Genomic DNA, 12,805 nt, shown 5'->3' with positions numbered 1-12,805 from the left:
AAATTACTATATAATGAGTAAAACCATGTCTCCTATGCTTTTCCTAGATAATTCCTATAGAGCTCCATTATGAGAACTATTTTTTCCAGAATTCACTGGGACCAATGATTTAGTTAGTTAGATGAAGTTAGATCTATAGACACTGTTCCCATAGATAAGACACATCCTAGTTTTAAAATCTGTGGTCTGAAAACTCCAAAGTGGTAGAAACCAATACAAGTAGTTGTTACAAAATAAAAAAGTATCCAAATGAAATTCTTCAAAATTAATAAATTGCAAATGAATATCTATATCCGTGCAAATGATATACTGATATATTTTCACACAGGAGTGGTTTTTTTTTCCCCTCACAAGAGGACAAACCATAAAAATGCTCTTATCTTTGCTTTCTTGTTCCTTTTATAATGTGAATACCTGTGTGTTTAATATCCAGGACATAACAAATTGCACAAAAATAACCACTCAGCATTTCTAATGAAGAATATTACTATGCAAAAGGGGAGAAAAAGCATGTATTTCAGAAAAATTTGCAATATTTTTCCATTAAGAAAAAAACTGAAAATGTAGGAGGAAATGGTAGAAGCTGGAACGAAGCAGATGATTTTGTGCTGTGCAGGATGGAATTTGAAGTCATTTCTTTTATGAAGCAGAAGACAGAAATTTCAGATTTTCTTCTTCACCAATTAAGACTGTTGTGGAGAAGATCAATGGGAACACTTACTGTTTTCTGCAAGATTGGGGCCTACTTTCTAATACATAAAAAAAGGTGTTATTTTATCAGGCATATTTGCACTGTGGAACTTTCAGCTACAGGTACAGTTGCCAAAAGACAATATGAGGTTTGAAATTTGAGGAAGGCTATTTAATAGTTTCAAATACAAAGAACTTTATATGACTTGGGCAGTATCTAAGCTGACGTTTCTGAAAACTTAGAGATAATATGGCACAATTATTATATATTTGACTTTTATACAGTTTAGCCACATATCAGCAATTGATCACTGTGAGAAACAAGCTAATGAACTAAACAGATTGTTGGTTTGATCCCCTAAGGCCATTTTTATGTTATAGTATTTACGAGAGGAAAGAATTACATTGCAAAAGTACTGAAGTACATTTACAAACGAAGAGGGAAGTAGAGAGTAATTCTGTTGAAATTTCAACATCATATCTTCCAAAATAATGTGAAGATCTCCTAATATGATTAACTTTATTATGATTTGCATATCTAATGTCATCTTTTAAACCCAGCTGGTAACTAAGCTGCTCGCTCACACACACACCTTCCCCCTCCCTGGGCAGGATGGGGAGGAGAATCAAATGAATGAAAACCCCACAGGTTGAGATAAGAACAGTCCAATAACTAAAGTACAATATACTACTACTAATAATAATAATAAGGAAAATAACAAGGGGAGAGAATATAAAACTAAAAGGGGAAAGAAAAGAACAACAATAAGCACAAGTGATGCACAATACAATTGCTCATCACCCACTGACTGATGCCCAGCACGACCCAAGCAGCGATCAGTCCCTTATGAGTAGCTCCTCCACTTTATATACTGGGCATGACATGCTGTGGTATGGAATACCCCTTTGTCTAGTTTGGGTCAGGTGTCCTAGCTCTGTTCCCTCCTGGCTCCTTATGCCCCTCCTCACTGTCAGGGCATGAGAGACTGAAAAGTCTTTGATCTGGGCAAGCGCTACTCAGCAACAACTAAAACATCAGTGTATTATCGCCACTGTTCTCAGACTAAAGCCAAAACACAGCACTGCACCAGCTACTAGAGAGGAAATTAACTCTATCTCAGGTGAAACCAGGACACTAATCTACAGAGTATGCATCTGATATGAAAACCAGTATAATAATAAGTAATAGTTACATCACAGAGTTAATTGTTAAGAAAATGTATTTGATACCTACATTGATTCATGTAGGCAGTTGTAGTGTGGTGCCTGTAACATCTATCTCCTGTTCTGAATGGTAAGTTTTCAAAATACCATGTGACATTAGAAAAAGAAAGGCTAAAACTTTTGTAACACTCATTCAAAAATTTGGGTGGACAATCTAAACTTAAAAGATGCAATTTATTAGAAAGTCTGAAAGTTATCGCATAGATATTAATAATTACTATGTAGGCAAACCACACTTTCATTTGAAAAGCTTGGCAGACCTTAGAGGAAACTAAAAATTCTTTCAAGTCCAAATCCTCAAAAAAAAAAAGGACAGAGAAAAAAAAATGGTGATTTAAATTAGGACTATAACATTTTGACAATAGCAAGCAAATACTGTACTTTCTTCTTACTGAACTGATATTGATATATATGTATTCATACACAACTGATGATGTGAAATCAGCATTCTTCAGTTTATGATAAGAAACCCATATTTCATAATTCTAGCAGGTCCTTGGATAAAGTAGAGATTAGTACTACACGAGAAATTAAAGAGAGGAGAAGATAAAGTCATCCATTATGTCTGGTGCATAAATCAAAAAGTGAGGAAAGACATGATCTGTCACAGCACAAATTTTCTCTAGGGAAAACTTACAGCCCTGTAATTTTCTTTTCCCCAAAGGTACAGTTGTGACAGACTCCTGAAGTTGCTGACTAAACAGTAATAATGTCACTATAGAAATACAGTTTAATAACTAGTCTGAAAAATAAAGCCTTAAATACTTAGCACCTTCAAAGTACTCTGGCAAATCTGAAATAGCTGCTAAGTGAATTTGTATACAATATATGAAGAAAAAGTCAAATGTAGCAAAAGGATTCATCAGGTCCAGCTGAGAACCTGGGGGGGGGGTGTTGGAAGAGCCAAAAAGAAGACAGTATTAACAAATTCGTAAAAATAAAACAGAAGTGCTCCCAGGAGACAGGAGAAAAAGTTCTTAACCATCAGTCATATGGCTCCAATTGGAGAACTCAAGACACTGATGGCCCTTAGCCTATTCCCTTTCTTTCCTAAGAATACTAGTATCATTAAGCTGAAAACAAAGGGCAGTGGCAGGTTTAGCAGAACAAAGAAAATGCTGGAGAGTGTATGTGTGACAATTTTAGGTGTATTATTGTAAAGACTTTTTCTGTAGTTGTATTTTTTTGAAGTTTTTTTCTGTAATAGTTAGGAATTAGACAGTTAAGATTTCTGTTACAGTAACATTATATTCTTGGTTGTGCATGCTTTCTGCAAATTCCTTTTGCCCATAACAAAACTTTGCAATGAACTTCAAGAAAAATAGCAGTTACTTCTCTGGTAACATTTCATACTACTGGATCAATTAAGGCTTCTGAAATACAGGCTGAAAACAGGTAGCGATATGTGCTACCGCAATCTCAAGTTCAACAATGAAGTCTCTTTTAGCTAATGTGGCAATGATGCCCAAATCCTCTAGAAAACTAGTATCCCTGTGCATGGAGAACAACATTGAAAGCCAAGAGAAGCAGGTGCTTTGTTCAGAACTTGGTGACTTAAAACTCCACCGTAAGTCTCAAAGAGAACACAGACATAATAAGCTTCTTAGAGACATACCTAACTGTTGCAAACATTCCGTAATTATTCTTTAGAGCATGTATTAGAACTAGGAAGCTGCTCTTCCATTATAAACTAGAAATGAAGGGATGGAGGAAAGTAAGAACAAAACCCAACCAGAAACATGATTACAGACCAGACCTGAGACATGGGTGAGGTCTGAGATTTGTATCTGAAAAATACAGCCTGTCAATGGAGCAGAGTTTGACTACTATTGCCATTTCAGACAGGACTAGAGTAGTGTAGTCCAATGTGCTCACCTGGATGACAGCTGAAATCTTTTAGCATATCTCGCAGTTTACTCAGGGATAGGAATCCACTGGTTACCACCTCATTTACAAGTTCTGCCTCTTTCTTCTCCTCTTCTCATGATGGCCCTGTTTCAGCATAGCCTGCCTCCTCCACTTCCTCTTCCTTTCCCTTCATAGGAGGAGTTTCTTTTTTTACTAAATTACCTGACTTTCACATCCAGTATTTCGTTTTGTTTATAGGGGCAACGGATACTGGCACAAGTTGGTTCTCTGGTTCAGCTGCAATGCCTGTCACAGTGATTGGAGTAACTACAGTGCCTGTCATTTTGCTGTCAGATCCAAAGACCTTCTCTTCCCCTGGAGGGTACTGAATAGTATTGAGCAGGTATTGGTAGGCATGGGCCAGGCCCCAGCACGGTGCAGTGATTTGTGTCTCTCTGGAATTGCCAGGGTGACAGCATATATTTCCAAATATTTTACTAGTTTTTCCGGATTCTGCACTTGTTCAGGGTGAAGTTCCAAAACACTGGAAGTTCCCACTGTCTTAGGTACTTTCCCATACTATCCCACACACCCTGCCCCTCACAACTATCCAGCCTTGGGGCAGATCTCTGGATGGTATTCTTAAATAGTTGTTTAAGTCTAAGCAATATCTGAAAAACATTCAGCAATATAAACATGCTGGTTCGAACATCCCAAGGATGTTCAAAATCCTCAAGAGCTTTGTAACTAACCTGGAGGAGAAAGGAAAGAGGAAGTGACAGGGGAACGTGTTCCCCCTTGTCTTGCCCACAGATTGTCTCTCCAAGGAGAAAAGGTAAAGAGAGTAATTACTAATAATTTCTGAGATATGGTTTCAAAAGTATGGAGATGACAGCAGTGCTGAGTACAAATACCAGATTAGTTTCATGAAAAGTAATTTTATCATATCGTAATCCAGTGCCACAAAGTACAGAAAAATGATAACCTTAATCCGGCCTCCAGAGATGATAAACAGCACAAGAGGAAACATGAACAGCAAATAAGCTGTTACGTAAGACAGCTCTGAGAAGAAGCACAACAACTCTGAGAGCAAAAAAATCAATATTGTGACCAGCAACTATTAACCTAATATAATGAATGCTTATAACAAATCTGTTTTAACATGATCTGGTCAGATCTGTTGTTATCTATTTGAGCCCCATGTCAGGTGCCAAAAGGACTCTTGTAGTTCAACCCAGCAGGCAGATAAACACCACAGAGCTGTTCAATCACTCCCCCTCAGTGGGATGGGGGAGAGAATCAGAAAAGAGGTAAAAATCATGGGTTGAGATAAAACCAGTTTAATAGGACAGAAAAGGAAGGGAAAATAATAATAATGATAAAAGAATATACAAAACAAGTGACGCACAATACAAGTGTTCACCACCCGCTGACCAAAGCCCAGCCAGTCCCTGAGCAGCAGGCTGCCAACCCCCAGACAACTCCCCCATTTTTTTGTTCAGCATGACATCATATGGTACGGAATATCCCTTTGGTCACTTGGGGTCAGCTGTCCTGGCTGTTTCATCTCCCAGCTTCTTGTGCCCCAGCCTCCTTACTGGCAGGGCAGCATGAGAAGCTGAAAAGTCCTTTATTTAGAGTAAGCACTGCTCAGGAACAACTAGAACATTAGTGTGTTTCCAACGTTATTCTCATCCTAAATCCAAAATACAGTACAATGCCAGCTACTAGAAGAAAATTAACTCTGTACCAGCCAAAACCTGGACACTATGTCACAAGCTCCTACAAGCCTGACTCTCCAGCCTTATAGGATCCCTGTAAATAGCAATGCTACCTTCCACAGTACTGATACTTCCCCCAAACTGCTGTTGTCCACAAACTTGTTCTGTCCCATCATACAGTTCATCAATAAAGAGAGCACTGCCCATATTATCAATCACAATTAGTATTAGCCAAGAGTTTGTGCTCAGCAATCAAGTCAATATTCCATCCTCATCATGCACTTATCCAGCCTCCATCTCATCAAAATTGGGCTCTCAGGATACTGGAGTGTGCCAAAGGCCTTTCTAAAGTCACAGTATTCAATATCCAGTACTCTCCCCTTGTCCACACAGCCATTTATCTCCTCACAAACAGTGGCATGTTGGTTGGGCACGATTCCCTATGGTAAATCCATACAGACTGTTTCCACAGAGCTACTTGTCCTTGTTTTCAGAAATAGCTTCCAGATAGATTTGTTCCATAATCTTTCTAGGGACTGAGTTTAAAACTACCAGCCCTGTACTTTGCCAGGTCTTCTTTTTTTCCAAGGTGCACGATATCTATCTTTTCCATTCACCAAGAACCACCCTGACTGCCATGACCTTTCAGACATGATAGAAAGCAGCTTTGCAGTGGCATCAGCCAGCCTCCTCAAGTCTCGTGGGTGCATCTCATCTGCTCCAATGGAGATATGTACAACCAGATGGCTTAATTGCTTCCTGACTATTTCTTCCTCCATTATGGATAATGTTGCACTTCCACAAATCCTGGACTAGTAGGTCCAGGAAGGACTGGGGGCAAAACAGACCAGTAAAAAACGATGTAAAAAGGTATTCAGTAGCACAACCTTTTCCACTGTCTTTTCATTGGGTCTTCAGCCCAATGGTGAGTAACCATTCCAACAGACTATTTTCCATAGTCAGCTAGGAGATTACCTGCACGAAAAAAATGTCATGAACACCCTCAAGAGATCCCTTGGACTGCTTCTGCTAAGCCATGTCATCTTTGCAGCAGCTATGGGAGTGGTAAAAATTCCATATGAGTATGAGGACTATGCTACTTCCAGGTATCATCTACTCTCTCTTGGCCAGCTGGTCTGTTTCAGACACCTACAACAATATCATCTGTATTGTTTTCCTCAACTAATAGAACCATTCTCTGCTCTTGAAAATGATAATCCTTTCCAAAATGGAAGCTCTTATTCAAAGTAGTTTAGGACTTTTAGGTGTACATCTTAAATGCATTCTTTACCTTCCCCTGCCTTTTCCTTCCTGTTTATGACTTATCACACCACTAAAACCTTCTCTCTGAAATCTGCTGCTCTGCAGGTTCCCTGCCCAGACACACATTATAAATAAAAAAAAAACAGAACAAAACAAAACACTTAGTTCATAAAAAATTCTAGTAGGAGTTTTCTCCTCAATAATGTAATTCTTCATTTTGGCTAAATTAAGTGTATGTCAGTTTTATGTTGCAGATCTCATGCTTACAATATTTCAACACTTACAATATACTATGCAAGAAATTAACAAAAAAATTTTAAGAATCTTTACAACTGCTCTTTTGCCAAATAGTAACAGTTATATCACTTTCACATATTAAGACATAGACTCATAGAACCATTTAGGTTGGAAAGACCTTAAACATCATCGAGTCCAATCGCTACCCTGACACTGACAAGTCCACCACTAAACCATGTCTCTAAGCACTACATCTACACATCTTTTAAATATTTCCAGGGATGGTGACTCAAACACTTCGCTGGGCAGCCTGTTCCAATGCTTGACAACCCTTTCCATGAAGAATTTTTTTCTAATATGCAATATAAACCTCCCTGGTGCAACTTGAGGCCATTTCCTCTTGTCCTATCATTTGTTACTTGGGACAAGAGACCGACACCTACCTTTCCACAACCTCATTTCAGGTAATCCTAGAGGGTGATAAAGTCCTCCCTGAGCCTCCTTTTCCCCAGGCTAAACAACCCTAATTCCTTTAACAGCTCCTCATAAGACTTGTGCTCTAGACCCTTTACCAGTTTCATTGCCCTTCTTTGAACATGCTCCAGCGCCTCAGTATCTTTCTTGTAGTGAGGGGTCCAAAAGCGAACACGGTATTTAGGTGCACCCTCATGGTAAGTGTTTTAATGATACTACTAAAATAAGTTAAGCAGAGTAGTGTCATATTTAGCAGTTATTCCCAGCAGAAACGAAGTAATTCACTGAGTAAGCTGGTCCCCTGCTTATGGGATTCTGAGCTGTCCAAATTTCATAATTCTTGACATTTTTTAATGGGAATTGAATCCTTCCTTTTTGTTTATGTCTCATTGTTCTAAGGTAGATGTTGAAATGCATACTCCAGCTATTCAGAGAAAAGAAGGAGATATAACCATATCAGCTGAACAGGGAAAATTAGGATTAGGTTGATTCCTTTCTCAAACTTCCCCTCACTTACATATAAACACAAATGCATAAACAAATGCCTAAATCCTCCCATTACTTATATTTCCAGAACCTTTACAAATGTGATGAAAATTTACATCATTTGACATCATTACTCCCGGAGGCACAGAAAGAAAAGAGATCTTAGTGGCACACACAGGCTAGCAGTTATGTTAGATTGTATTGTGCCTCGATTCCAATGTGCAGCACTTCACTTCTTTGTTTAAACCTAGATCAAGAATAAGAAGAGACGGTGTCCCTAATGAGCATCCTTCATACTTGGACTGGTGAATGGGAAAAACCATTTAATTCCATGAGACAAGATTATATTCAACAGCACAGCAGAAAAAGTTTGGGCCCTTTGAAAAAATCAATATACTTTCTTGTTCTTTAGAAGTTCTGTGTTCCTGAACTGCTTTCTATAGCACTTCTATTTCCATTCATCATTTTTCAATTTAATTGATAAGGGAGAAGAAATATATTCAAGTGATGTGGAACAGTCTGGGCTCACCATACATCTGGGCTCACTATCAACATGTTTGACACCTCCTTTTAACTGCTTAGGACTAGCTTACACTGTGGAGACTTACTTCCTTTATGTCTATTGAATCCAACGACTTTAGGAAAGTAAAAGAGGACTTTGTGGGTTTGCCAAAGCAATAACTGCATCAGTCTTTTCCTTGTGAATCTTTCCATTTACTAATCGCTTTCAGAATAAATGGAGAAGAAAATAAATCCAAGGAGGTTAGCACGCACTGCCTCTATACCAGCAGCATCCATATTTTCCCTCTGGTTGTCTTTACAGTTTATTGGATATTTTCATATTCATTTAATACCAAATATTTCTGCTTCTTGAGCCACACAGAGGCAGTTACGAAAGCTCCTACTGATTCTGAATTTTACTAGCCTGTATTTTCTTTCTTACTGTGTTACAACTTCAGATCTGTCTGAGACAGGCAGACAGCTCTACCATGGCCTATCTTACAAAAGTCTAGCCAAATGTTTTTTCATTTTCAGTATTTGTCTCCTAAATTCTAGCACATCGTTTCATCGTACTGGATCTTAAGCATATGCCAACATGCCCTACTACGTAAATTAAAAATAGAAATAAGTTATATTCTAAAAAATACATGTATATATGCTGTTAGGTTTTGTTACTGCATCATTATTTTGGAAATCTGTAAACTGCTGTCTGATATTTATTTTTTCTTTCAAATCATGCATTTAACATCATCACGTATCAGCTAAATAAAATCATACTAGAGCTGTATCTTAAATTAGTACCTTTGGAACATTATATTTTGTATTTATAGATAATACACATTATCATACTCTTAGGCAAAACCAAAATATTACCAGGCAGAAAATGATGAGAAATTGAAACAGATTTAAATTTAAACTCATACATTGAGTATTTTTAATAGAAAATAAAAATCTCGTTATTTACCTTTGTACTCCAGATGGAATCCAGTAAAACTAACAGATCCATCACTCCGAAAAGCCAGATGCATGGTATTTGAACTGCTTTCTATCCTCTCTGGCAGCTTGCTATCTTGAAAGCTCCCAATCAGAGGGCTATTACTGTCTGGCCCATCATAGATATAAAGAAAATCATAATTTGGCTCTATACTGAAACTGTAGAACAAAAAAGAGAATTATTAGATAGAATGTGCTTTGCTAAACATTTTCAGTCTTACTGGCTTAAATAAAAGTTTGCTATCACTGTTTTCATAAAACAAAAAATAAACCCGTCACTGTCAGAATAGTGGTTTGTAGAATGTGTTTGATTAGAAAATTACAAAAATACTGTATTTATTGGTTCTGTGCTTAGAAAAAGTATTTTTCTGGTAGCCAGGGGAAAAAAAAAAGAAAAAAAAAAGGTAAACTTTTTAAATAGGAGGAAAAAAACCAAACCCCAGCAATATTTCTAAAACTTTAGAGAAATAAACAACACAGATTTACTGGAACCCCTGGCAGAAATGCTCTACGATATAACGCAGTCCGCTGCAGAGTGCACACAGCTTCCAGTAAGACTGAACACTTTCACACACCCAGGGGATGATCTTCCAGTAACCTTGAGAGCAAGAAGCATTTTGCTTACAGTCAGTTTAAATGAAAAGGAGTAGTACTGAAATCTCATCTTTTCTTTTGAAATTCATTTTAGTTAATTTTTAAAATCTAATTAAGTATGCAACTATAGATAATTAATTAGTTCATTTTGAACTTAAAATTGGTTAAGAGCAGAGAGCTAACAAATTTACTTATAAGATTATCCCTGTATAAAAGAAGTTTTAAAAAAGATTATTAGTAAAAGAAGACTGAAAATCCAACCATTATTTTGTTTCTACTTCATACTAGTTCCTGATTAAAACAAGTGTAGGCATTACAGACCTGATACAGCTCCTTCAGGGGAAGTATTATTTCACTATTGGATTATTTCAAAAATATTTCCTTCAAAAGACATTCAAAACTCAAAAGTCAGCAGCTTCAATTTTTGAAGTGCCATAGTCTATACTGAGTCTAAAAGGGTTAGCTGGATAATTCCCACTCAAAAGCATATTTAACAGTATTCAGCGGAGTATCCAAATTTTGGTTTATACGGTAAGGGTTTTTTCCTCACTCTGCAACAGTCTGCATGTCATAAGTGTGTCAAGTCTCAGTAAGTGTGCAACCTGATTTGACTAAGCTTGTCAGCTTCTGTCAAGAATCATAGTGATTGTCTAGATTTGAAGAACAACTTAGCTATATTTGGAACCTATAAACTGCTCACATACTATACTACGCCACACTAAAATATTTCCATTCTAAGATGGAGGATATCTTATACTTAAATGTACAATGTAAAGAGCAGAATATTGTCAAATATTTTAGGTTCATGATACTTTCTTTTACTAAACCAAAAAAGAAGTGCTACTGCACAGTAAAAAGTTGCTTAGATTTCAGCATTCTACAATCACCAACGAAATAGTGAGATTGTTAATTATGTAAATATAATTAAGTTACTAATTTGCTTGGAAGGAATTCTTCAAAACACATACTGTATCACTAAGCATCAAGAATAGATAACTATGCGACCTACATCACTAAACAAGTCATCACATTATCACTGATCAAAACAATAAAGTCACTATTATAGACAACCAGCATAAGCAGGACTTAAATTCGATGGGGCATTACAAGTACAATTTTAATTCTTCTACGACTTCATCATATGCCCCAGTTGAGATGAATATTTTTCAAACATACTATATGTATTAATTTACTTTACATACAATGCAGACAGGAAAAATTCCTCCATAAGTTCTATTAAGCTCAATTTAATCTTGCATTGTGAGAAAGGGAAATGCTAAAGCAGTTTCGTTTAATAAACAGAACAATGGGAAGTATTCTGTTGAAGCATCCTAGAATGATACAGAATACTAAAATTAAATTTAAAGACTACTTTTGAACTTATGCTTAAATAGCAGATGACATACAAAATACGATGTATCAATAAGCTTCTTCAATAAGGGCCATCCTCCTAGGTTGGGGACAATTCAGTGAGCTACTCCATGATGCCTTCTCAGGAAGAAAATACTGGCAAATTGAACACCATCCATTTCCACATCAGTTGGCGTAAACTGAGAGTGCTTTTAACTGAACAGGAGCAATGAGCTCCCAAGCTCCACCTCTAAAGATATTGAATATTCTAAAGTATTTCTTGTGACTGCTAACATAAATAAAATTTATTAATGACTTTGACAGTTATATTAAGTATACATATGTTACCCTACACAGCTTTGAACAACTCCCAGTAATAAAGTTATAAACATGAGCAAGTAGCAATTTACCTGATAAATGCTAATGATATAACATAATCATTATTAACAGTGATAGTCCAGTCACAATCTCTGCTGTGGGGATAAGGATGAGGGAAGTTTGGTGAAAGTATAAAACCTGATGAGCCAGTCAAGTTTCCTCCACAGGGAGCTGTGAATGAAAATAAATTGGAATTGAAGAGAGAAGGTGAAGAAAAAGAAGCAAGTACCAGCAATCTGTTCACTGACATTTAATGTCCTTCAAAAGTTAAACAAGAAACAAGTGAAGTATTTACAAAACTTTAATAGAAACAAAAAATGTATTCACATTTCTCCTTAGACAAATACTAACATTCCTAAGTGAAAAACTTGTTTTTTGAACTCTGTGTCCTTTTATTTGCTTGCATAACATTATGTCGTCTCTTCTGAAAATACCGTGAACTTGAAAAATGCTCTAGCTGCAGACATAAAAAAACTTAACTGAATAAGCTTTCCACTTTCTTCTTCTTGTTAAAGGCATTCTAAAATGGGTTATGAAATTTGGTCTACTTATACCGATAATGCAAGTATCTGCATTTTCACCAGACAGCACTGATTTGTAATTAGGATCAAGACTGACACAATATAAATAAAAATTCAACAAAAACATTCTAATAATTGCAGTTTTCGAACTCAGGGCTAAATAAAATATTTTTTAAGCACACACAGAATAGAACAAATATATTTCCCTGTGCGATTTTGAAGTTCCTAAATGTTGTGTGTTTGTAGTCCAGAAATGGAAATACTTCACAAAAACAGTAAAATTATCACTATCCACACTAAGTTTTGTACTTCAGCATTCTTTAATTAAGACTTCCTATAACAACAAGAGAATAAGGATGTTCTCTAAAGATGTTTTTTTTGAAAGAACTTGAATTTTATTTAAAATATTCTAGATAAGGTTCATAAAGACTTAATCAATTTGTAAAATTGAAGTCTACAAAATGATAATCTGCAGTACCAGGAAATGTAATTGATTGCTCAGGTGTTCCGTTAACAGAGATACTG

General features: G+C 36.5%; 1 protein-coding gene across 1 annotated transcript in view; it reads right to left on the bottom strand.

Moving 5' to 3' along the window:
- CSMD3 (CUB and Sushi multiple domains 3) overlaps window positions 1–12,805 on the bottom strand; it is a 609,188-nt gene that overhangs the window by 167,471 nt on the left and 428,912 nt on the right. Inside the window, 2 exon segments of the mRNA XM_030493685.1 lie at window positions 9,409–9,596; window positions 11,792–11,930. Coding sequence (XP_030349545.1) covers window positions 9,409–9,596; window positions 11,792–11,930 — 327 coding nt within the window.

The sequence above is a fragment of the Strigops habroptila genome, chromosome 1 (genome assembly GCF_004027225.2).
Source record: "Strigops habroptila isolate Jane chromosome 1, bStrHab1.2.pri, whole genome shotgun sequence".
Lineage (NCBI taxonomy): Eukaryota > Metazoa > Chordata > Aves > Psittaciformes > Psittacidae > Strigops > Strigops habroptila.
This window is presented reverse-complemented; position numbering and strand designations above follow the sequence as displayed.